We start from the raw sequence: 22,788 nt of genomic DNA, 5'->3' as shown, positions 1-22,788 counted from the left end.
CACAGTTTAGACAGATGATTTTGCTTCTCACCTTTCCTGTCACCACTCAACATTCTCCATTTCTAATTTTCCACTCTCACTGAGTCCCACCTACTTTCTCTATAAACGCTAACCTTTTCTCAGCACTGTACCAAGTGTATCTAATGAAATGGACTGGGATCCACAAAAACTTTTTTTCCAGAGATTATACACTTCAGGTTTCAGGCACCCTCCTATAATTTTACACATAATGCAGATGCACAGAAATTAAGTGAAAACAAGACATTTTTAAAAAGCAGTTGACATCCCTTGAGACTGCCAATTGGCACGTGCCTATGATTGTTGAAATCTTGCAAATGGAGCACTGAAATTTCACGAGATTTAATAATCTTTTTTGACTGGATGTTAAGCAACCAATGTAGTCATTTACTCCATGCTTTCAGGACACAAAGTAAAGCAATAGCTTAATGCCAGGTCTTCACAATTACTGTTCCAATTCTTCCCTTTGTCGAGGATGGCAGAGATTCTTCCTGACATTTTCAGAGAGAATCTACTCCTTGAATCAAATCTTTGGCTAAACTACCCTGTTTTTCTGAATTTGTTAACTCTCTAATGTCTGCACCATTATTCCTTTCTCTGAACTAGGATAGTACCTCCATATTGCCTCTGATAATCCATAAATCCATATATGGATTCTCTGACATACTGCCAAAATTTAGCAATAAAATGCCAAGGACAAAAATACATTTTTCCTTGGGTATCTATGAGAATGATATAACATGAGGCAACGTAATCTCTGCACCTTTTACACTTGCATTGTGATATCAAAATGCATGTTTCATCTTTTTGACCAACAGTTTGCTATTGTTGTTTCTGCAGTATTCCAGTTTAAGAAGATTTTTATATTTCCAGTCTTTAAAAGATTTAAATTATTAACATTTCCTTTAATTAATAATTATGTGCTCTCAACTCAGTCCTGACTCCTGGTGATTGCCTGGATACACCCCTGTAGTTTTCTTGGCAAGATTTCCCAAACTGGATTGTCCTGGCCTTCTTATGGCTGAGGGAAGTGAGAAGGACCAGCTGAAGGATATCCACGTGGCCTCATTCCTAAGGCAGGACTAGAACTCACAACGTGACATTAAAATGGCTCTCAATGTTTCTTTCAGTCATCCCAAAATATCTAGGAAAATTGAAAAAATAAATAGCAGCTTCTCCGTACTAAGCTATGAAAAGCAAAGTTATATAAACAAACTGCACAATTGCTCTAGCAAGATAAATGTGTGTGTATAACCCAGAGATATCTTAAGAAGAATGCTGTACATACCAACCATTTTCCAAAAGTGGCATGTACAATGTTTTTCTCAATTTCAGACAAACCTGAATCGAATAATGGTTAATATTTGCATTGATGGTTGGTGTTGGCTTCCTTCAAGGTGACATGATGCCCTGAAAATACAATTAGAACATATAGTTAAATTAAAATATTGCATATCTACCAATACATTATGTAACACAGTGGTTCTCAACCTGTGGGTCGGGACCCCATTTGGGGTCGAACGACCATTTCACGGGGGTCGCCAAACAAGGCTGTCCACCATTTTTCCCCCTTTTCTTTGGCCACGCCCCTGGCACCCGGTGATGTATAAGTGGTTGGGGGTCACCACAACATGGGGAATTGTATTATGGGGTCGCAGCATTAGAAAGGTTGAGAACCACTGATGTAACACAAAGGAACATTTGCCTCTGAAATTTCTAGCATTTCTATATAGGTGTTTGACGTCTGCAATTGCTGACAGCTCTGCCTGGAACTGTGATACAAAAGAGCTTTCAGTATGTTAATGTCAATGCAATAAATATGTTTTTTCCACCTAAGATGTACAGCAGCTGAGGAGCTAGCCAGAATCTACCATGCCCTCAAAGTCACGATACTGACAGATTTCCTAATCAATTTTTACCACTGTCCATTTAAAAGCTATTTGAGAAGCAACCTCGTTTCTCTTTTACTGATATTCATTCCCCATTTTCTGTAAAAGCTTTGACCATTTCATACCCATTAAGCATTACTAGACTACTCGGTTCCAGCTCTGGCAAATTGGCCTTCTTGGACACTAGATGGAGATCAGGTAACAAGAGGCCACTTTTTTCTCTCAAACAAATAATCTGTTTTGGGGGGGGGGGCAGCATTAGCAAATGACCATGAAAGTTTTCAAAACGATAGTAGAGCATCACAGAAGAATGCCACAAGGTTGTTGCTGCTGCTATTTTCTGCTCCTACCTCCACAGAAGAAATGTATAATTTAAAATTAATCAAAACCTTATGGAAGCTATTTGGAAAAACATTATGAATGAGTGTGAATCAGGGATGGTAATCAGTAACTTTTAGTTCTTAGTATACAACTCCAATAATTTCTATGGAGTTGAGGCTGATATTTAGAAGAAGTCCCAGTCCTGAAGCAGACCATAAGGAACTGGGTTGGTTCTTAATCTAAGTAAGTCAGATGACACTTTTGGGTCCAGAAATGATACAAGCCAACCTTTTGCCCAGCAAAAAAAAAAATCTGTAATGCCAGAAGAAGCAACATACATAACAGGAGATTGGAAGAAGTTGGACTTTTGATCCAATCTGGCAGGGTTTTCCAATGTACATATTGGCTCTTGAGCCTGGGACATGGAGTAATTGAGCAAGTTGTGATAGGCCCAATTTAAGAATGTGAAGCCCAAGTATGTCTTTAGGCCAGGAGTCCCCAACCTATGGACCATGGCCTGTGACCGGGCCGCAGGCTTCTGGCCAGTGGGCTGTGGAAATGGCTGGCTGGTGTGCACTCACATGGGCATGCACTCCCCTCCACTAGTGCTAGCTTCTGTGGCCCCGTTTGCACATGTGTGTGGGCATGAACAGGGATGCTAGCGCGGGGCGGGTGTCCACAGCCCATTTGTGCATGTGTGAATGGGGGCACTAGCCCAGGTGGGTTGTGTGACCCATTTGCGTATGTGTGAATTGGGCTGCTAGCCGCCATGGGGGGTACGTAGCCATTTGCGCATGCACACAGTGCCACCACATGCCGTATGAACGAACAGCTAGTGCCACACCAATGTGTGTGGCCCCATGCATGTGCATGCACATGCTCACCAGTTTTGAAGCTATTCTCCTTCCCTCTGATCCGCAAGCCCAGAAAGGTTGGAGACCTCTGCTTTAGGCAATCAAGGGGAAGGGAAGAAGATACATTGTCTGGCCATATGTGCTTAATCCTTTCTGAAATGGAAATCTCTTGGCCATCTCAAAGACTTCTGGAAAGCCACATAACCTCATAACTGACCCAAGGAAACATTCTACTGGGAGAAAATATTTCAGCCTTTGTCCCAAGAAAAATGAAACACTGGTGAAAGCCAAGCACTGGGTTACCTGAACCAAGATCTTCTGCCCATAGCAGAAACTTCAAACTACCATGGTTGACCCAAAATATTCTGCTGCTTGAGATAGAGCGACAAAGTTACTAACCATGACACTCAGAGCTGATCATGTTATTTCTACTCCTATGGAGGCAGTTCATTAAAACCCTATGCTAAATTGTTTAAAGCCTGGCAAGACACTTGGGTTCAAGGAATGGGCTCACGGAACATGAAGAGAATTTACTAGAAATATTTCCTTTTCACACTTAAATTTGCTGACTGGTTGTTATAAAGAGCCCACTTATTTTTCATGGAAAATTTTTCATCTTGTTCACAGAAATAGCAGGACTTTCAACCTTGACTTTCTAAGGAGTTAACTTCATGCCTGTCTAACTTATAGCATAAAGGTGCCATTTTTCTTAGCAAAGTGCTTATGACATTGGCTTCATCTCTTCTTTAGCCTACAGTGGAAGCATCTTAATTTATTCTATTTTAGTTACTTTGCCAATTTTCCACACACGGCTTTTGCCATAGACCTGAGCCATAATACTTGATTGGTGTTATGGTTGATAATATGGTCAGGTGACTGGGATATGCCAGATTCAGATTACTGAGGTACACCCTTCCCCTGTAGGCACTCCAGGTACCACCACAAGCCACTTTGAACTTGACTATTGGAGAGACATGAAATCTGGTTTTTGAAGAGACACTTGACTGTGTAAATCCTGACCAACATTTTCCAAGGTACTTCTCAGGCCCTAACAAGTGGTGGCAAACCTATGGCACGCATGCCAGAGGTGGTACTCAGAGCCCTTTCTGTGGGCACGCATGCTGTTGCCCCAGCAGAGTTCACCAGAGTAGCGAGCATGTGGCGTTTGGAAGTGACAGGGCAGGAAGTGAGTGAGCAGGTGGCGTTGGCCCCCCAGGGATGCCATGCTCACCCAGTCTGCCATAACCACTGCAGCCACACCCACCCAATGGGCCATTCCCCCCCCCTGAGGGCACCACATGCTGATGCAGCCCTGGCACTTCGCGATAAATAAGTGGGTTTGGGGTTGCAGTTTGGGCACTCGGTCTCTAAAAAGTTCGCCATCACTGTCCTAACACTTCATAGCCCATGAATATGGCCTTCTTGCTGCCTGTTGGTGAGTCTGTTAGCAAGAATTATTATATAGGTTATGTGTGGTTCTACTATTTATACCAATTTTATTATTTCTGGGGAATAACTCATGAGTACTACAATTGAGTGGTCTACATTACTGGTGTGTCATGCAGCTTCTGTGTTTGTGGCATTTTGCTATTACTTATGCTGGCCCCAACACTGTTGGTGCTGGGGGTGGGTGAAGGGAAATAGGTAAACAGTTTTCCTATTCTACTCTAACTTTGATGGCACCAGTGTCAAGGTGTCAGTTGTTGTTCTTACATATGAGACAGTCCCAATTGCATTCATAGGGTACTTCCAGGCACTTCTGATCACAAGTTCACAGGTGGATTTCTTGACCACTGTTTTATACAACATGAATACGATAATACCTCAGTACTCAACATCAATTGGTTCTGGGAGGCGTGACGAGTACCAAAAACAACGAATACCAAACAATTTTTTCCCATAACGAATAATGTAGTGAGTCATAAGGCAGCTGACACTGACAAGTTCTAGCTTATGGATTGAGTACCAAACAAATGATGAGTACCAAGAAAAAATGTTTGCGTCAAAATGTGTTGAGTACCAAATGTGATGAGTTTTAAAGAAGTTGAGTACCAAGGCACCACTGTACACGGATGTACCTTACTTGCTTACTCTTGCTCAGATCTTCAATATTGACAACTTCTTCATACCTAGGCTAACTCTGCCTCCATAAACCTGCCAGGAACTCATCTCACCAAATGTCAAAAGGAGATATATATGAGATGGAAAAAGATTGAGAAAGTTGTGATGCAGGAAATTTTGCAGAACAAAGCACTTGTGAAGCTTCAGGTAGTCACTTCGATCTCTGAGAAAATTGCAGAGGAATTACATAGGCATGGATATTATTACTCAATAACACAACGTCAGATGAAAGTAAAGAGAGAGGACACATTGCAAAACCCAGAAATATCCTTACAAAAATGTTTTCCCAATGTTCTTGCCCCATAAAGTCCCTCCTCCATACTTCCACCTTGGAAGTGGGCTTCCTGGGCTACATTCTAAAGAATGTTAAATCCATATTCATAAACAGTCTAAATGACAGGTGAACAGAGTGATGTGTCACTGCCACACCCATCATCTATTAATTAGGCCATTTTTGAGTACCGGTACTCTTTTAAAAAGATTCTACTATTCAGAAATAGCCTGAATAATCAAAGGCACAAAGGAACTCTGCATATATGACTTGTCACTCAGAAGCTTAATCTCACCCTACTACATGATAAGAAGAACAATTTTTTTTTCTGCTAGTCAGAAGGGAAATGAAAACATCGGACACCACCAGTTATTTTCTTTAACCAGTCCCACATTAAATCTTTATAGACACCATCACTGGCTCTTTGTGTTCCGGTAGCAGAATACAGAATAATAGAATTAGAAGAGGACTTGGAAATCTTCTAGTCTAATCCTCTGCTAAAGCAGGAAATCCTATATCATTTTAATCACATGGGAACAGTTTAAGTCTCATGGAGAAAGCTAAAATTCATTGCAATTTGCAACTATGGCAAAGTTAAAATTACTTCCGGGAAATAATCCTGAATCCAGAAAGTAATCCTGTATATGACTGTTTTTCTTTTCTTTTAACGATCTGTAATCCCTTGGATCAGGGTGGAGTCAGGGCAACTGAAAGGAGCTAAGCGTTTACTGGCCTGATGCCCTTCCTGACACCTATGCAGAGTTCGCAGCAAATATTTTTTTGAGAGAGAGAGAGAGAGAGAGAGAGAGAGAGAGAGAGAGAGAGAGAGAGAGAGAGAGAGAGAGATCTGCTGCCACCTAGGATTGAACTCACAGTCACCTGATTGTGAGGCGAGAGCTCCATCTCTGGGCCATCATGCCACTCAATCCTGTATATGACAAATGCCTTTTTTTTTTTGCATAGTAGTTGGTGGTGAAATACTGTTTCTAACTGCATTCAGTTCTAGCAGAGAACTTTGTTTGAAGAAAAATGTCATAACTGATCTTAAACTTGCTCTGTTTTCATGAGAAAAAACTTATTAAAGCTAACAGTTGCCCCAAATGTTAAGAGTGAAGCAGCAGAAGGTAGCCAAGGAACATATGGCTTTTGCTGAGCCCTTAAAAAGAAAATAATTTGGAGAAACTAACTAATTCTCCCCAAACATCCCCTGAAAAAGATCAAAATAGAATTTTCCTAATATTTCAGGCCATTCCAAGAAACCACAAAGTTAAACTTGCAAAATGGCAGCAGGTGATTTTCCTTGTTTTTTCCCCTGAAATATTTTTTTCAATTGTCCAGAAGGCTTTCTCTGCTGAACCAAAGCAGATGAAGAACAGATGTTGAGGAATCATTGCAACACTCTGTGCCCAAGATTGATGAGTCACATGCATGTGTTGTCACTTTTGAACCACTTGGCTTTCAGCAGGAAAATCTTAAAAAATGAATCAAGACAAAATACCAGCAAGACCACAATTTTTTTTTCCAGAAATGTTCAAGGAAATTAATGAATTGTGGTACATCAGACAACCTGCAGATGGGAAGATTCAGATCACTGAACCTGCTTGTAGAAAACAGCGGGAACCCAAAATCCAACCAAGGCAGTAAACAAAAGGAAGTTCTGGGCACAGAGATGCTCATCTGGAAAGTAACTCTTTTCTGAGATGGATGCAGGTCAGCCACAACGATGGAGAATATTTCTGGGATGTACTATGAAGTTGGATGATAATTCTTGCCCTAAAATCATGGTCTCCCACTGATTTAAAATGTAACTTAGCTTTCCTTGGTAACAACTTCCCTAATCAGGTATCCTCCAGATGTGTGGGTCTACTATCGTGAGTCTCAATGCTAGTAATTGAACACCTCCAGAGGGTCAGGCTTTGGGCCAATTAAGAACTTGGGGAAGGCTTTTCCCATGGTTAGGAAACAATCTTGATTGCAGCTGGGCATGAAGTTGCCTAAATCAGTTCAATGCCTTTTGATACTTAAGGCTGCAGCCCATGTTTTATGCTCCTCAGTGGCTTTTCTCCCTCACTTTCACTGGAGATTCTGGTCTACGACACTTAATGTTTTATGTTGTGGCCATGAGGCTATGTGGCTCCTAATGGACAATCACTTAAATATGAGCCAGCAGTGTGCTGCAACTGCCAAAAAAGCCAACACAGTGCTAGGCTGCATTGACAGAGGGATAGAATCAAGATCACGTGAAGTGTTAATATCACTTTATAATGCCTTGGTAAGGCCACACTTGGAATACTGCATCCAGTTTTGGTCACCACGATGTAAAAAAGATGTTGAGACTCTAGAAAGAGTACAGAGAAGAGCAACAAATATGATTAGGGGACTGGAGGCTAAAATATATAAGGAATGATTGCTGGAATTGGGTATATCTAGTTTAATGAAGAGAAGGATGAGGGGGTGACATGATAGCATTGTTTCAATATCTCAGGGGCTGCCAAAAAGAAGAGGGAGTCAAGCTATTCTCCAATGCGCCAGAAGGCAGGACGAGAAGCAATGGATGGAAACTGATTAAGGAGAGAAGCAACTTAGAACTAAGGAGAAACTTCCTGACAGTTAGAACAATTAACCAATGGAACAATCTGTCTCCAGAAGCAGTGAATGCTCCAACACTGAAAGTTTTTAAGAAGAGACTGGACAACCATTTGTCTGAAAATAGGGTTTCCTGCCTGAGCAGGGGGTTGGACTAAATGGCCTCCAAGATCCTTTCCAACTTTTCATTATTATTACTATTACTATAACTACTACTACTACTACTACTACTACTACTACTACTACTACTACTATTATTATTATTATTATTATCCACCATTCCTGTCTAGAAACTCCAGTTCCCCAAAGACAGTATAAGTGCTAGGTTTCAGAAAAGCACTAAATCAAGAGGGTCCAACCTTGGCAACTTTAAGACTTGTGGACTTCAACTCCCAGAATTCCCCAGCCAGCAGCTTAAAGTTGCTGAGGTTGAGAAACATTGGTTGTTTTGGGTGCATTTCTAACAGGCTGCTTAATTTTCAGCAAATTCTCAAGGAAGAGTTAGGGAGGACAAGATGTCTCCTATAACAACATTATTTTCAACCACATAGACATCTCTGGGCAGCATCTTTTGGCAGAGACATCTGGAATCTAGCAGAACTAACATCAGCTGCTTTCAATATTGTTCATAATGGTTCATCATAAACTCTTCTGACAAAGCCATATATCAGCAAAAACAGTCTTCACGAACTACTGATTTTACATGTTCTTTTGTTTTCTCCCTCTGTGATAGCATACAATGGAGCAAAACTCTATATTAATTTAATTAGAAAATTGCTGGCTGGAGATTTTAGCAGCTACTAAGAGCAGAAACAGAAAGACGAGAGAGACCAAATAATTTTAAAAAGAGGAAAAATAAGTCACACTCTGAAATTAATTTGAACTTTATAAAGTTTCTTTACCAGTCTACTTTGTTGAAGAAAACATGTAACAGTTATTACTTGGCTTTAAGACAGTAAAGGACAGAGAAATATGCAAATAAAGATAATATCCAAATTATAAATATATGCAGACCACCAACAACTTCAACAACAAAATGAATCATTAACAAGTCAATCCTCTGATCTTTTGAAACAAGGGGATTCTCGTTGTTCTCAGTCTGGGATAGCTGTGTTGGCTGGGGATGATAACCTTATTTTTTTTAACATTTCTGGAAGATCTCTCAGGCTGGTCATGACTTCCCAACCTCCATCAGAAAAGCAATTAAAAATGGCCAGATGGCTTTTCCTTTTCAAGATCCATATGAACACATTCCACTGTTGTAGAAAACTCAAAGAAGGACCTTTTTCTGTTCCCTTTTCTTTCATTTGTACATGTTATTCTTCTCAAAGGCTGTGTCACCTTTTGCATATAAAAAAAATATATATGTAATAAGATGTTGTTTAGTCACGAAGTTGTGCCCTGTTCTTCACATCCTCCTGGACCATAGCACGCCAGGCTCCTCTGTCTTCCACTGTCTCCTGAATTTGCCCAAATTCATATTCATTGCCTCAAAGACACTATCTAACCATCTAACCTTTTGCAGTCCCCTCCTCCTTTTGCCTTCCATCTTTCCCAACATCAGGGTCTTTTCCAATGAGTCCTCTCTTCTCATTTGGTAGCCAAAGTATTTTGAGCTTCAGCTTCAATATCTGTCCTTCCAAAGAACAATTAGGATCTTGTGTAATGATAGAAGAGTTCAGATTTGTTGTATGTAGTATGTGAGTGAATCTGTGTGCATGTTCAAATTTAATTTAATTATATTTTTCTAAACCACGCGTCACAGGCTAGTGGACAGGAAACGTTTGAGGCTTTTGCCTCAACAGGTTTCAAAATATTTTAAACAAAAATGTGCAATGGAAGTAGTAGTATCATATATTATTTCATCTACAGTTTCTGAGTATATTTATAAATCAGTTTGGTATTAAATTGCTCCCATCTGATGGATAGTTGGTATCCGGCAGTCCAAAAAGGGACCCCTAAGACAATGGTGGCAAACTTATGGCACTCGTGCCAGAGGCGGTACTCAGAGCCCTCTCTGTGGGCACACACGCCATGCCCCGGAGATGGCAACCGTCCCTCTTCAACCAGCTGCCCACTAACTCGCTGAGGTCCCACATGGCCGGATGCATCCCAGCACCCATGCGCTCTCTGGCCTCTGTGTGCAGGGGCTGATGGTGTTAGGCAGCAGCCGCCCAGGCCCCTGCCTCACCTTGCCCTGTGACAATGGCACCCCCGTCCTGCCTTGCCTCACCCCGCAGGACGAGCCTCCTGCCCACCACTCCACCAGATCCAGGGGTCTCCACCTTCCAGAGACCCCTGGATCTCCCCCAACCAGCCTCCACAGGCATCCCTCTCCACGAGCAACATCGAGGTGATCACGCCCACCTTGGCCACACCCACCCAGCCTGCCATGATCACCATAGCCACGCCCACCCCAGTGGGCCACGCCCACCTGGCACCCGGCGATAAATAAGTAAGTTTGGGGTTGCAGTTTGGGCACTCGGTCTCTAAAAGGTTCGCCATCACTGCCCTAAGATATCTTACAAGTAAAGCATTCAAGCAACACTCAGGGAACTAAGGCAAAGTCTATTACTTCACCAAAATGGTGGATGGCACACATTACCAATTTATGGCAGGATAAGACCTAACATTTCATCATTTCTGTAGTTTCTCCAGCACATGCCATCAGAAGCCAATACTGATCAGCAAATGCTGGAAGTGGATGAAGGGCATGGAAGGATCTGTGTTTTTGTTCACTTCAAGGATTTAAAATGGCGACCATTTTAACTCAATCAAACTCTACCTGGTTCTTTTGTCGCCTTTTTCCAATTCACCTGATTGTTTTTTGAGTACTGCTATACCTCTCTGAATACTACTAACCAAATAGTTGTGCTTCGTAATAAATAAAGAGATGCCTCTCTGTATGTTCTCCACATAGCATTGGCTTACAATCATTTCACACACATTTTTAATTCTGCTGTTTCCAAGCTTTCTTAATTCTAGCAATTTCATTTTAGGTAGGAAAAATAATTTTCTTTCTCTTGCTGAGAAATGACTAAGAATCAGAAACTCTTCCTAATCTACTACAGTTCTATCTTCTGTCCAACCTGAACAGAAAATCACTTACCGTAGTTGTGTTCTTACAGTGACAGTATTCTCTGCTGAAAACCGGGTTAGATTTTAGTGGATGCTGCGTTAGAGAAAAATCTTTTTCTGCTTTCCTTGAAATGGCAGAAAGACTAGATTTAATTTGTCAAAGGATGTCATTCTGAAGCCCTTGTTTGCTTTCACAGAAATTAATATCCCAAACTGAAGGTAGAAAGGATGGAATGCCTGTGGCAATTTTGAAGGCAGTTCATTCCATGAAAGAGAAGTTTTGATTTTCACATCTCAACAGAACTTAATCTCCACATTCATTCTTCTCTTCCTCCACTTGGCTGGGCTTTGTTAAATTTAATTAGCCAGGGGCTGATTTATTAATCCTCAAAGCAGAACAACTTCTATTTGTCATTATATAATTGACATAATTTTTTTATCTTTACAAGCCTTTGCAGGGGATAATAGCCATTAAGTGATGTTATTCCCAGATGCCTTCACCATGAAAACTGAAACAACAGACATCCCTATCAGGAACATAAATACTTACCCACTTGTTCATTTACATTTCTGTTTAACTGTGTTTTTTTCTTTCTTTTTTAAAATGAGCCAAATTATTCTTCAAACTGTTTTAAATACAAACTGGATTAGATTTTTCAGAAAATACCCCTCTCTCTCTCTCTCTCTCTCTCTCCCCCTCCCTCCCTCCCTCCCCCCCTCTCTTTCTCTCTCCCTCTGCTGGTCCAGATTTTGCACCCTAGATATAATAGCCCAATGTTCTCTGTAAAGTTTTATATTTAATCCTCATCCTCATGATGCTAACCATGAATTTCCACACCATTTTGTAAACAGCTTTTAAATTATTCAGCAATCCTTTGGCAACTACTCTGGAATAAAATTATATTAAAAATCACAAACAGGTAGTTCTATAAACACCTCTTGTTTTCCTGCCCACCCACTTTACTGTGTCTCACAATGATGAAACTAATGGTTGGGTGTTAAATGCAAGCTAAGGTTTGCATGTCTGCTTCTCCTGAAATCATACAAGGCAGCCATTAAAAAAGAAGTGATATTACTACTCCTGCAAATTGAATAACAAACGGAATGCTTTAATCTGTTATGAAACCAGAAATGTACGTGTGTGCGTGTATTTAAAAATATAGATATATAGATAGAGATATATAGAGATATATCACAGACCGGTTCCCATTCTCTGCCAGAGCTCTGACATCAGAGATTTTAAGTTCTCTCTTTCTTTTCCATTAGCAGAGGAGATCCAGTCTATCCTGAAATGTCTGGAATGTGTTCTTAAGGCACACATTATAGGTAGTCCTCAACTTACAACAGTTTGCTTAGTGACTGAAGTTGCAACTGAAAAAAGTGACTTATGATCATTTTTCACACTTACGACCTTTGCAGCATCCCCTTGGTCACGTGATTTATATTCAGATGATTGACAACTGACTCATATTTTTGACAGTTGCAGTGTCCCAGGGTCATGTGATCACTTTTTGCAACCTTCTGTCAAGTAAAGTCAATGGGGAAACCAGATTCATTTAACAACTATGTTACTAATTTAACAACTACAGTGATTCACTTAACAAGCGTGGCAAGAAAAGTTGTAAAATGGGGCAAAACTCACTTAACTAATTTCTCCCTTAGCAGCATAAATGTTGGGCTCAATTGTGGTCATAAGTTGAGGGCTACCTGTATTTCACTTTAAATAACTTGCTGGTTTTACCCATTTTTTTAAAAAAAGATAGCAAAACCAATTCACTCAATCTTGCACTCACTTCTTACATAAACCTTAGCATAAATTGGAACATCTGTTTGAAATCTTTATTCACACTCCAAAAACGGAGGGTTATTTTCGTGAAGCATAATGAATGATTTGTGCCTTGATGGAATATACACCATTCGTTTGCTTGTTTGTTTTGAAAAATAAAACATGACGAGGGTTTTTTGGGGTGTTTGTGTGTGTGTGTGTGTGAAAGGTGTTTGACAGACTGAAGAAACGTGTGAATAGAAATTCTGAATTCTGAATCACTTCAGAGTTTCTCTCAGTAAAAAAAGATGCCTTGTGGAAAAACAGTTAAGCAGAGTGAAATGCCTCAGAACATGCTGAGCAGGAAATGTCTCATAAGTCAAGTGGCAAATTAAAGAACAAGACCTTGCTAAAAACAGACATAGGCTTATGAAATTAATGGAAACAAAATGGCATTGGAAGTCAAGGTAGATTTTTAAATTATACCTACTTGAGTTGAATGGCTGCTATTCCTTAAATGGGTACAAAATATGAATTTTGGAGTGAGACTTTTGTGTGTGTGTGTGAATTGTATTGTGCTGATCTCTGTTCAGCTCTTGCATAGTGAAATGAAAATATTCATGTATCTGGATTCTTGCATGATAAAGAGTCTAGCAGTGTTTTACCAATTGAAGGATGATTTTCTTAATAATAGAAGAAGGAAGGAAAAAAAATAAACTACTTATATCCCCATGAACAATGTTTGATCAAAGCATTATGAACTCCAATTTATATTGGGTTCATAATCAGAATATAAATTGCTACACAATTTTACATCAGAACTCAATCTTTTGCCCTTCGTATGAAGCTCTGACAATAATTGCAGACTCCACCCCATCATAGGTATTACAGTGTAATAAAAAAGTCAATTTAATACAGTCTGACAACATAATATTTTCTCAGAAAAGGCACAGGAACTAATTCCAAGAAAGCATGAATAGAACAATACATCACAGTTGCTTAGACTGGGCTTTCAGCTGCATTATTTGAGTTGTGATTCTGCACCTATTTTCCTGAAAGTAAAATTTATTGGATTCACCAGAGACTGGCTTTAGAGTAGATTTATGTTGTCTTGATGTTATTATATACTACTTCTAATTGTGTTTTCCTATCCTGCAGAAATAGATGAGAAGAGAATGAACAACAACTCCCAAGATGAAGTAAGTTAATTGCAATTTAAAAAATAAATTACTGTTGCATTGTCTGACAAATATTCAGAAAGTCTTAATTCTTTCTTTCTTATACTGCAGCAGAGATATTAATTCTTAAATTGTCTTTTGGGATATGCAGGGGGTAGAAAACACAGTCAGCTCAGTGACATTTATTAAGATTTATTAAGTAAAGTCAGCCTTCTGATCCTACAATATTTAATAATGATGACCTCTGAGTCCTTGCATGACTGTTTAGTTTGAATTTGGCTTAATTTGATCAATTTATTAAAGACTAGAACGGATGCCAGAAAAAATCTGCTCCATCTTTGCTTCTCTAGACTCAGAATAGATATTTGAATTGAGGTCAGGAATAGGCTCATTCTGACACTTATCCTACTCATAGGTTACCTATATTTGAGCTTTAAAAAACTAGACAGCCACCAGATGGCAGCAAAGATTTGGATTTTTCTGTATCTCTTTGCTGGCACCTAATGGTTATCTAGAAGCATGACTTCAAAATTAACTTGAAATTATGCATTTTTTTTGGGGGGGGGGAAATAGGATCTCAAATCAGTTAGATATGAAAAACATTTTCTAATCCCCGAAATGCTATATCCTTCCAATAATTATTAAAAAGATTTATTCCACATGATGCATATTTGCTGAAAATTAAATTGTAAAATATTTATTACTTTATTCTGTAAAAAAAACCTGGAAGCTGCAAAAATGCTGCTGGGACCTGTTCAATTTTCTAGCCACCTTGCCCTCTTTCCAGGATATTCCATGCTATTTCCTGTGTTTTCTTCCTCTGCCATTGTCAGTACTGTATGTGAAATGCTCATTGGACAGTTTTTGATGATATCCGTCTTTGCTTAATGTACTTCTTAAATTACAAATCTTCTGCCAAGATAATTAACATCTTCTTTTTGTGTATCATTGATGCTGTTTTAATTATACAAGGATTCATTCTTGCCTCTGAATTTTGATCTGAATTTTGAAAATTAAAGAAATTATAGAAAATAGAGGGAATCAAAAGAATTATCCAGAAAATATGTCATCCCTAAAATGGGTTTGTTACATCTTTCTGTCCTCTATATAGTATGTTCCAGACCAATTTAATTTTTATTGAAAATTGAAATAGGACAGTGTTGCTTTTAATAGCAAGAAACCTTATTGATTCTTTTTTCAAATTTAGGTACAAACATTTAAAAGCATTAAATAATGACAATCACCATCCCATCATACAATGTATATAATTAGCACTCTCTGACTGCATCCAATAATTTATTCATAAAAAGCATCTTTCCATCCATTAACATAAAATTTTATGAACCACTTTACATTTCATAGATCAGCTTATAGAGCTGCTGAATCTTCATTGATTGGAAGAAATATGCTCTAAATATACTTTGTGAATTCACAACAGCCCATACACAACTCTTTGGAATTGAGATATGGTGTTTTAAGTTGAGATTATTTAAAAAAATAATATGAGCATTTGTTATGTCAATGTAGACTTAATCATCCAGGCCAGAAGTATCTATAAGGTTGAATCAGAGCAACTGGACCAGAATTTGTTAATCTGAGATGTTTCATTGCTCATCCAAGTAATTTCATCAGTCAAAAAAAAAAATAGGCAGAGAGTCTATTATTATTGTTTATAATGAGCACATATTATTTCACATTGCTGAAATGCCATTAGCTGAATGCAGCAGTGGTTTTTTTTTTTTTGTTTGTTTATTATTATAGTTTGGCTGCTTTGGCTGCAACTCCAGGCAGCTTTAAAAATCTGATGCTAACCTCCAGATTTTGGGAACAAACCAAAAAAAAGGAGCAACACACCATAGACACCTTAGGATAAGTTAATCCATGATGGGATCTGATAAGTTGTGGCTCATGAAAGCCTATGTCCTTTAATAACATCTGTTAGCTGGAAAAGATACCACCAGTTTCCATCTGATTTTTTTTTTTACAATCTGAATATGTACTAAAATAAAAAGGAAGAATGGATGTTGCCTTCCCCTAAAATATTTATATCAATTTTGAAATTTCTTAAAGACAAATAAGGAATGGGTTATATTACTTCAAGCTACATGGCAGAAAATATTGCAGTGCCGGATCAAGAAGATGCTTCATAGGCAAACCAAGGAGGCCTCCTCAGTGCAATGATGTATGAGAAAGACCTTCAAAGAAGAGGCAAAAGAAATGAAAGAGGATGGTCAGAAAAGAGAGAGAGCATAGCTCACAACTGCATAATGGGTGGAGAAAAAGAGTCAGAGGAGACTTTTCCTACCTTCTCAAGCTATAAAGGGAGACAGTGAGAGATTTGTACTTTCAGACTTTCAAGATTTTGTTAATATAGTCTTACAATAAAGTAGAATTAGACTGCCTGATGATGTTTCTTCTTTTGATCTGCTCGGAAGTCTGACATGTCTGAAAATGCAAATCTCCTGCCATCTCCTTCACAGCCTCAAAAGCTAGGGAAGGTCCATCATGAGCTTCTTTAACCACCCATTATAGAGCTTTGGGCTGTGTTCTCTTTTATCTGACCATTCCCTAGACAGCAATTCCTTGATCTATCTCTCAAGGCTGTTCCCTTACACCATTACTCTCCATATGGACCTGTGGTGAGAAGAGAGCCTATAAGGCCCCTCCTGTAGTCTGGTGTGTGATACTTTGTTTAGTTCTTGATTGCACTAAAAGGTCATTCTTTTTATTGACAGTCACAGAATGTCTCCCCTAAACAGAGGAAGCAGAGTGTCTATGCTGCACCTGCCATGAAAGGTACTGTTGAGGTACTGTTTCTTCTTATGCAAATGCCTCTTGAGTGATCACTTGCTGAATATGGCATGTCACCATCTCTCTCTCTACTGCTCTGTCATTACTGGAGAACTTAGTGATCCCATGGAGGGAAAAGAGGTGCCTGCTTACAATGCTGTTCTTTGAAGATGAAATTGAGAGGAAGTCTAGGGAGATTCTCAATCATCAAGGTCATGGTTGTCCAAAAGATGCTTTTCAAAAGATAACTAGACTTTCTTAGTTTTTTTCCCCCCTTAAAAGCATTCCACTTCTCATGCAAGAAGCTTCTTCAGTTCGGGGTGAACGGTGAGGAATGGAAGGATTTATATTCCTTAGTAGTCATCTAGTTGTTAGTACTCTGAAGTTTGGTCATTAGCTCCCTGAAAGTCCTTGAGGCCATTTGGGGGTTTGTCTGTACTCCATCGGTCTCCATTGGTTTAAAAGAGGGGTCAAAGAGGTCATCTATATTAGAATTGAACAGCCCTCTCTCCACAGAGGGGGAGAGACATGACACCACCTATCCCCTGTCTACAACACAGTCCTTTCAGCAAGCCCAAGAATGGAATAATAGAATAATAATTTTATTGTCATTTTGAATGTACACTAAAATGAAACATACATTAAAATGAAATTTCATTGCAGGTCCACACCTATTTGAACTCTGATTCAGGTGACCCTGAGAGTAGAGATAAACCCCCAAGTGGCCTTAATGACTATCAGAGAGCTAACCATTGACCTTCAGAATGCTAACAAACAGATGACTGCTAAGGAATATACATAAATCCTTCCATTTTCTATCATTCAACCAGAATTGAAGAAGCTTCTTGGATGAGAAGTGAAATGTTTTCAAGGAAAAAAACCAAGATAGTCCAGTTGCCCTTTGAAAAACACCTTTCGGATTGAAAGAAAGGGGATTCAGAAAGGCTGGTACCTCAAACCCAGGTCATAATCTTTTCCCTGGTATTTTACAGGTGAAGGATGGGCTCCTCCCTCATTCATTTCCAATTAATGTTCCTATCTATCTATCTATCTATCTATCTATCTATCTATCTATCTATCTATCTATCTATCTATCTATCTACCTACCTACCTACCTACCTACCTACCTATCTATCTATCTATCTATCTATCTATCTATCTATCTATCTATCTATCTATTTAGCTTATAGGGCTGGGTGGCTAGCAATCCATTAACAACAATCACAAATACTTTTTTTAAAATTAAAACCACAGCTCACACCCAGGATGTTATAGAAACCATATAACATCAAAGATGGGTTCTGCAATTCTGGCCTAACACATGGGGGGGGGGAGAGAGAGAGAACATGGTCTTCAGTACCCTTGTGAAAGCCTAGTTTCCTTAACTATAGACTCTTGACTCATTTCATACTGTATAGGGGCTGCCTGTAAGTATAAACTGGAAATACTAATATTTGCTGCTTTAATAGTCAGATATAACATAAATCTCCCAAGTAAAGACATGTGCACAAATCTAGTAAATTGAGCCCAAGATTTAACCACACAGGAGCAGAGGTGGATCTTTTCCTACTGATCCAAAGATTTTTGAGATTGACCAAACATTCTTGAGCACAGGAGTACTTGTTCCCATGCCAACTTCCCAGCTGGCATCTCCCATGCCAACTTCCCATTGGCCACTATGGCTAATGCTAATATTGTTCATGGAAGAACTGAGAAGCTGCCTTCAGTCCTCTTTCTCCAAGCTGAGCACACTCTCAGTCTGCTATAACAGTGTGCAAAGTAAGCTTTTGTATATGTCAGGGATTTTTTTTTTTTGCTAGATTTATATCCTCTAAAGACTTCAGAAACTACCCGGAAGCTATTCTCCAACTTTTCCTTTATAGCCCTGTGAGTTGTGTTGGGCAGAGAGAGGAAGACCCTCTATAATTTTCCATTCTGGTTAGAGACAGAATGAAGCTAGATCACCCCAAGCTTAGTCCAGTCCCTTAGCCACTTGGCCACACTGGCCAGGCTTGATTCACAAGACTATCTTAGTTATGTCGCTAGAATCTCCAAGGCATTTGAAAGAACTAGTTTTTGCCACCAATTTCAAAGCAAGGATCGGCATATTCCAAAGGTGCTTTTCCGAAAGGCAACTGGACTTTTTTTGCTTTTCCTTGAAGACATTTTGCTTCTAATCCAAGAAACCTCTTCAGTTCTGAAGAAGCTTCTTGGATGAGAAGCAAAATGTCTTCAAGGAAAAACAAAGGAAGTCCAGATGCCTTTTGAAAAAAAAAAAAAACACCTTTGGGACAACCATGACCTGGATGACTGAGAAACTTCATAGAAAAGGATCAGCATAATTTCAGAGTATTTGGGTGGGGGGAGGGGAGTATTAAGGGTGAGAAGAGTAAAAGTTTGCACACAAAGACTCCTATTTCAGTTCCCACAGTTCAGTTCCCAAATATAAACTGTTGATTGAAAAGGAGACCAGGGGGTTTGAGGTGATGGAATTGGTAGTGGGACGTCTTTGAAAGGTGTGTGGGTGTGGGGGGGGAAAGCCTTATAGGACTAATTTCAACCACATCATTACATTATCAGATGGCTCTTACATCACTCATAGGAAGTTTAAAGCATGAACTGCCTCCATTGCTTTAGAAATTGCCCATCTCAGATATAAAGAAACAAATTTCATTCATGTATTTGAACAGACCAGAAGAAGAAAAATAATCTTGATGCTATGCTATTTAAGAATAGCAACCAAGAGCTCTAATGTTCCTTGTACACATAACTTAGTACCACCTTTTATATTTCCTATTTTTTTAACTTTAAACACAATTTAAAAGAAGCATTCCGTCATGCTCATTTTTATTTTCAGTAAGATTCTTAGATTCCATATATACGTAGAGCTCCTTCAGAAAATAAACATGATTGGCTTCAGCTTGCATTTATGCCTGACCACCCATCCAGGAAAAAAAGAGAGAGAGAACTAAGAGAAACTAGGAAGTTGACAATGAGCTTCTGGGGATGAGGGTGCTACAACATCGAGACAGAGAAACCTCACTAGTTGTTTTTTGGCTTTGTGGCTGGCCATGATTATGCTGGTAGCCATAGCGTGAACCAGGAGAAGCCCTTAGTAGGACTTTCTTCAGAACCCACCAAGTTCTTAAGAGGTCAACATGTCCATTTGCTATATCAATCATACATTAGATGTTTTGTAATTTAGTATGTTATCTGTAGAAAAAGTCAGAGGCTTCAATCTGTATTTGGATAACTTGTTCTCTCTTAAGTCTTTGAGTGAATGTTTCTCAGTTGGATGCTGATCAGAGTGATAATGACTGTCTTACAGTATATCACCTAAGGCAGGAGTGTCAAACTGCTGGCCTGTGGGCTGGATGCAAAACCACGCCCACCCCATTGCCGGCAATGGAAAAAAAGTCATGATATGTCATGGCACGTCACGTGACATTGCAAGTTTGATACCCCTGACCTAAGGGGACCTCCATTTTTTAAGAATTTGAATTCAACCCTTGGGGCAGGCTGGTCTTGATCAGCAAGTTTTGATCTGTGCACCAAAATTAGCTAATGCATTCAAATAATTTTTGCTGTATGATAGATAGAATGCCCATGCAAGGCCAATGAATGTTCAATATCTTCAACATCTTCATACACGATTTAGATGAGGGAAAGAAGGGGAACTCATCAAATTTGCAGGGGGGAATAGCCAACACATTAGAAGATAGTCTCAAGATCCAGAAGGATCTTGACAGACTTGAACATTGGACCCTTCCGAACAAAATGCAACTCAGTGGTGAGAAAAGTTAGTTTTTTTTTTTACTTAGGCAAGACAAACCAAATTCACAGATATAGAATAGGTGATATGTGACTCAACAGCAGTAACTGTGAGGGGGATCTAAGATTCCTAGTGGACAACTACTAGGGTGCCACAACTGACAAAAAAGACAATGCAACAATAGAGGGATATCATCAAGATCACATGTAATGTCGGTGCCATTTTATACTGCTTTGGTAAGACCAGACTTGGAATACTGCATCCAGTTTTAGTTACCACAATAAAAAAAAATGTTGAGATCCTAGAAAGAGTGCAGACAAGTGCAGGTCTGGAAGCTAAAATATATGATGAACAGTTGCAGGAATTGGGCATATCTAGTCTGATGAAAAGAAGGATTAGGGGTGAACTATTTTATGGGCTGTCACAGAGAAGAGTTAGGTCAACCTATTCTCCAAAGAATCTGAGGGAAGGACAAGAAATAACAGATGGAAACTTACAAGAAGAGATTCAACTTAGAATTAAGGACAATTTTCCTGACAATTAGAACAATTAATCAGTGGAACAGCTTGCCTCCAGAAATTGTGGTTGCTTCCCAAATGGAGGTTTTTAAGAAGAGATTGAACAATCACTTGTCTGGAATGATATAGGGTCTCCTGTTTGAGCTGGTTGTTGGACTAGAAGATCTCCAATGTCCCTTCCAACTCTGTTATTCTGTATTCTGTAATGTTGAGCTGAATCTAATACAAATATTAAATCAATATGAGCATATTGTACACACACTCTTATCTCATTCACAGTTGTAAAAAATAATGTTTTAAGCAGAAAGGACAAATGGTGCCCTATTGTCTGGCCTACTAAGTTAGTATAAGAAACTATACTGTTGAACTATTAATGAAGCAACATAGCTAGTCTCTCTATATATAAGGCATAGAAATGTGGTTTTATTTTGTTTAGTTCTCTATGGCTGATTGGCTGACTGACTGACTGACTGATTGACTGACTGATTGATTGCCTAATGGATGTGATTGTCTGAAATTATAGATAGTTCTTTTGTGTATTGGAAATTGCAATAAGGCATGAATAACATGCCAAAGTATCTCACAAATTCATCTTTTCTCTCCTTCTCTCAAGTCCTTTTGATGTATTTTGTGTTTTTGCATGGTATCAGCAAATAGACCTTTAAGTGGGAAATGGCTTACTCTTTTATGCACACGTGCATTTTACTGGAATACAGCCCCTGGAAAAATCAATGTGAGTGCTATTGATCGCAGAATGAGGTGGACAGCAGCCTACACAACTATTCAGGGCAGGATATTTGAGCAGATTGTATTTCTGTGCTTAATGGATATTGGGAGACACCTTCACTGTTCAAAAGGCCTCTACATTTTGGATCTTCCTCATGGTGCTGATTGGCTCCTTCCAAAATGAGGTTAGCAGAGATATCCAACTGGGTTTCTGTTTTTAGCAGATTTTTTCCCTGTCCTGGCCAAATAATTAACCTCTCTTGATACATACAATCTTCCTCTCAGCCACCTATACATACTGTACAGTATTGATGTAATGATGCAGAGTTAGAAAAAAAAGGTTCTAGAGCAGCGGTTCTCAACCTGTGGGTCACGACCCCATTTGGGGTCGAACGACCATTTCACGGGGTTGCCAAACAACGCAGTCCACCATTTTTTCCCCTTTTCCTTAGCTGTGCTACTCCCTTTTATTCTATTGGCTTTTGAAAGCCAATAGAATAGACTCTCTTGAATAGAGTCTAATTCTATTGGCTTTCAAAAGCCAATAGGAATTGTCCAGGCTGTCTCTGCCCTGCTGAGCCCGCCAAAAGTCCCATTCTGCAAACGGTGCTGCAAGTTGTCTGCAGTGAAGGCGAGCTGTCTGGAAGTTTCCACCCCTCCCTGCTGAACAACTACTAAAAATGTAAGTAAAAGAGGGCCAGGGGTGGGAGGTGGGAGGCCAGCGGGTACAGGGAGGGTTGCTGGTGCGTGTGGGGCCTGGCAGGTGCCTTACCTCCCTTGGGCTGGGCCAGCTGGTGGCCCAGCTGGTGGTCGGCCTGCGCCATCTCTGCCGCTTGCCAGCTATGCCTCAGCTGGCGCAGGGGGCGGCACCACGCATGCACGGCGCCCCCGGCAGGGAAAG

The 22,788-nt window shown here is 39.6% G+C and overlaps 1 protein-coding gene across 2 annotated transcripts in view; it reads left to right on the top strand.

Moving 5' to 3' along the window:
* PPP1R1C (protein phosphatase 1 regulatory inhibitor subunit 1C) overlaps positions 1 to 22,788 on the top strand; it is a 38,848-nt gene that overhangs the window by 4,242 nt on the left and 11,818 nt on the right. The window contains exons 3-4 of one of the 2 annotated variants that reach the window (XM_039322577.1): positions 14,062 to 14,102; positions 16,817 to 16,888. In XM_039322577.1, the coding sequence (XP_039178511.1) occupies positions 14,062 to 14,102; positions 16,817 to 16,888 (113 nt within the window). The remainder of the gene's footprint in view (positions 1 to 14,061; positions 14,103 to 16,816; positions 16,889 to 22,788) is intronic. The other variant, XM_039322576.1, reaches the window with a different exon arrangement.

Source organism: Crotalus tigris, unplaced genomic scaffold (assembly GCF_016545835.1).
Source record: "Crotalus tigris isolate CLP2741 ecotype Arizona unplaced genomic scaffold, ASM1654583v1 scf7180000024116.2146003, whole genome shotgun sequence".
In the NCBI taxonomy this organism is placed as follows: Eukaryota; Metazoa; Chordata; class Lepidosauria; order Squamata; family Viperidae; genus Crotalus; species Crotalus tigris.
The sequence above is the reverse complement of the archived record's forward strand: the minus strand, read 5'-3'. Positions and strand labels throughout refer to the sequence as shown.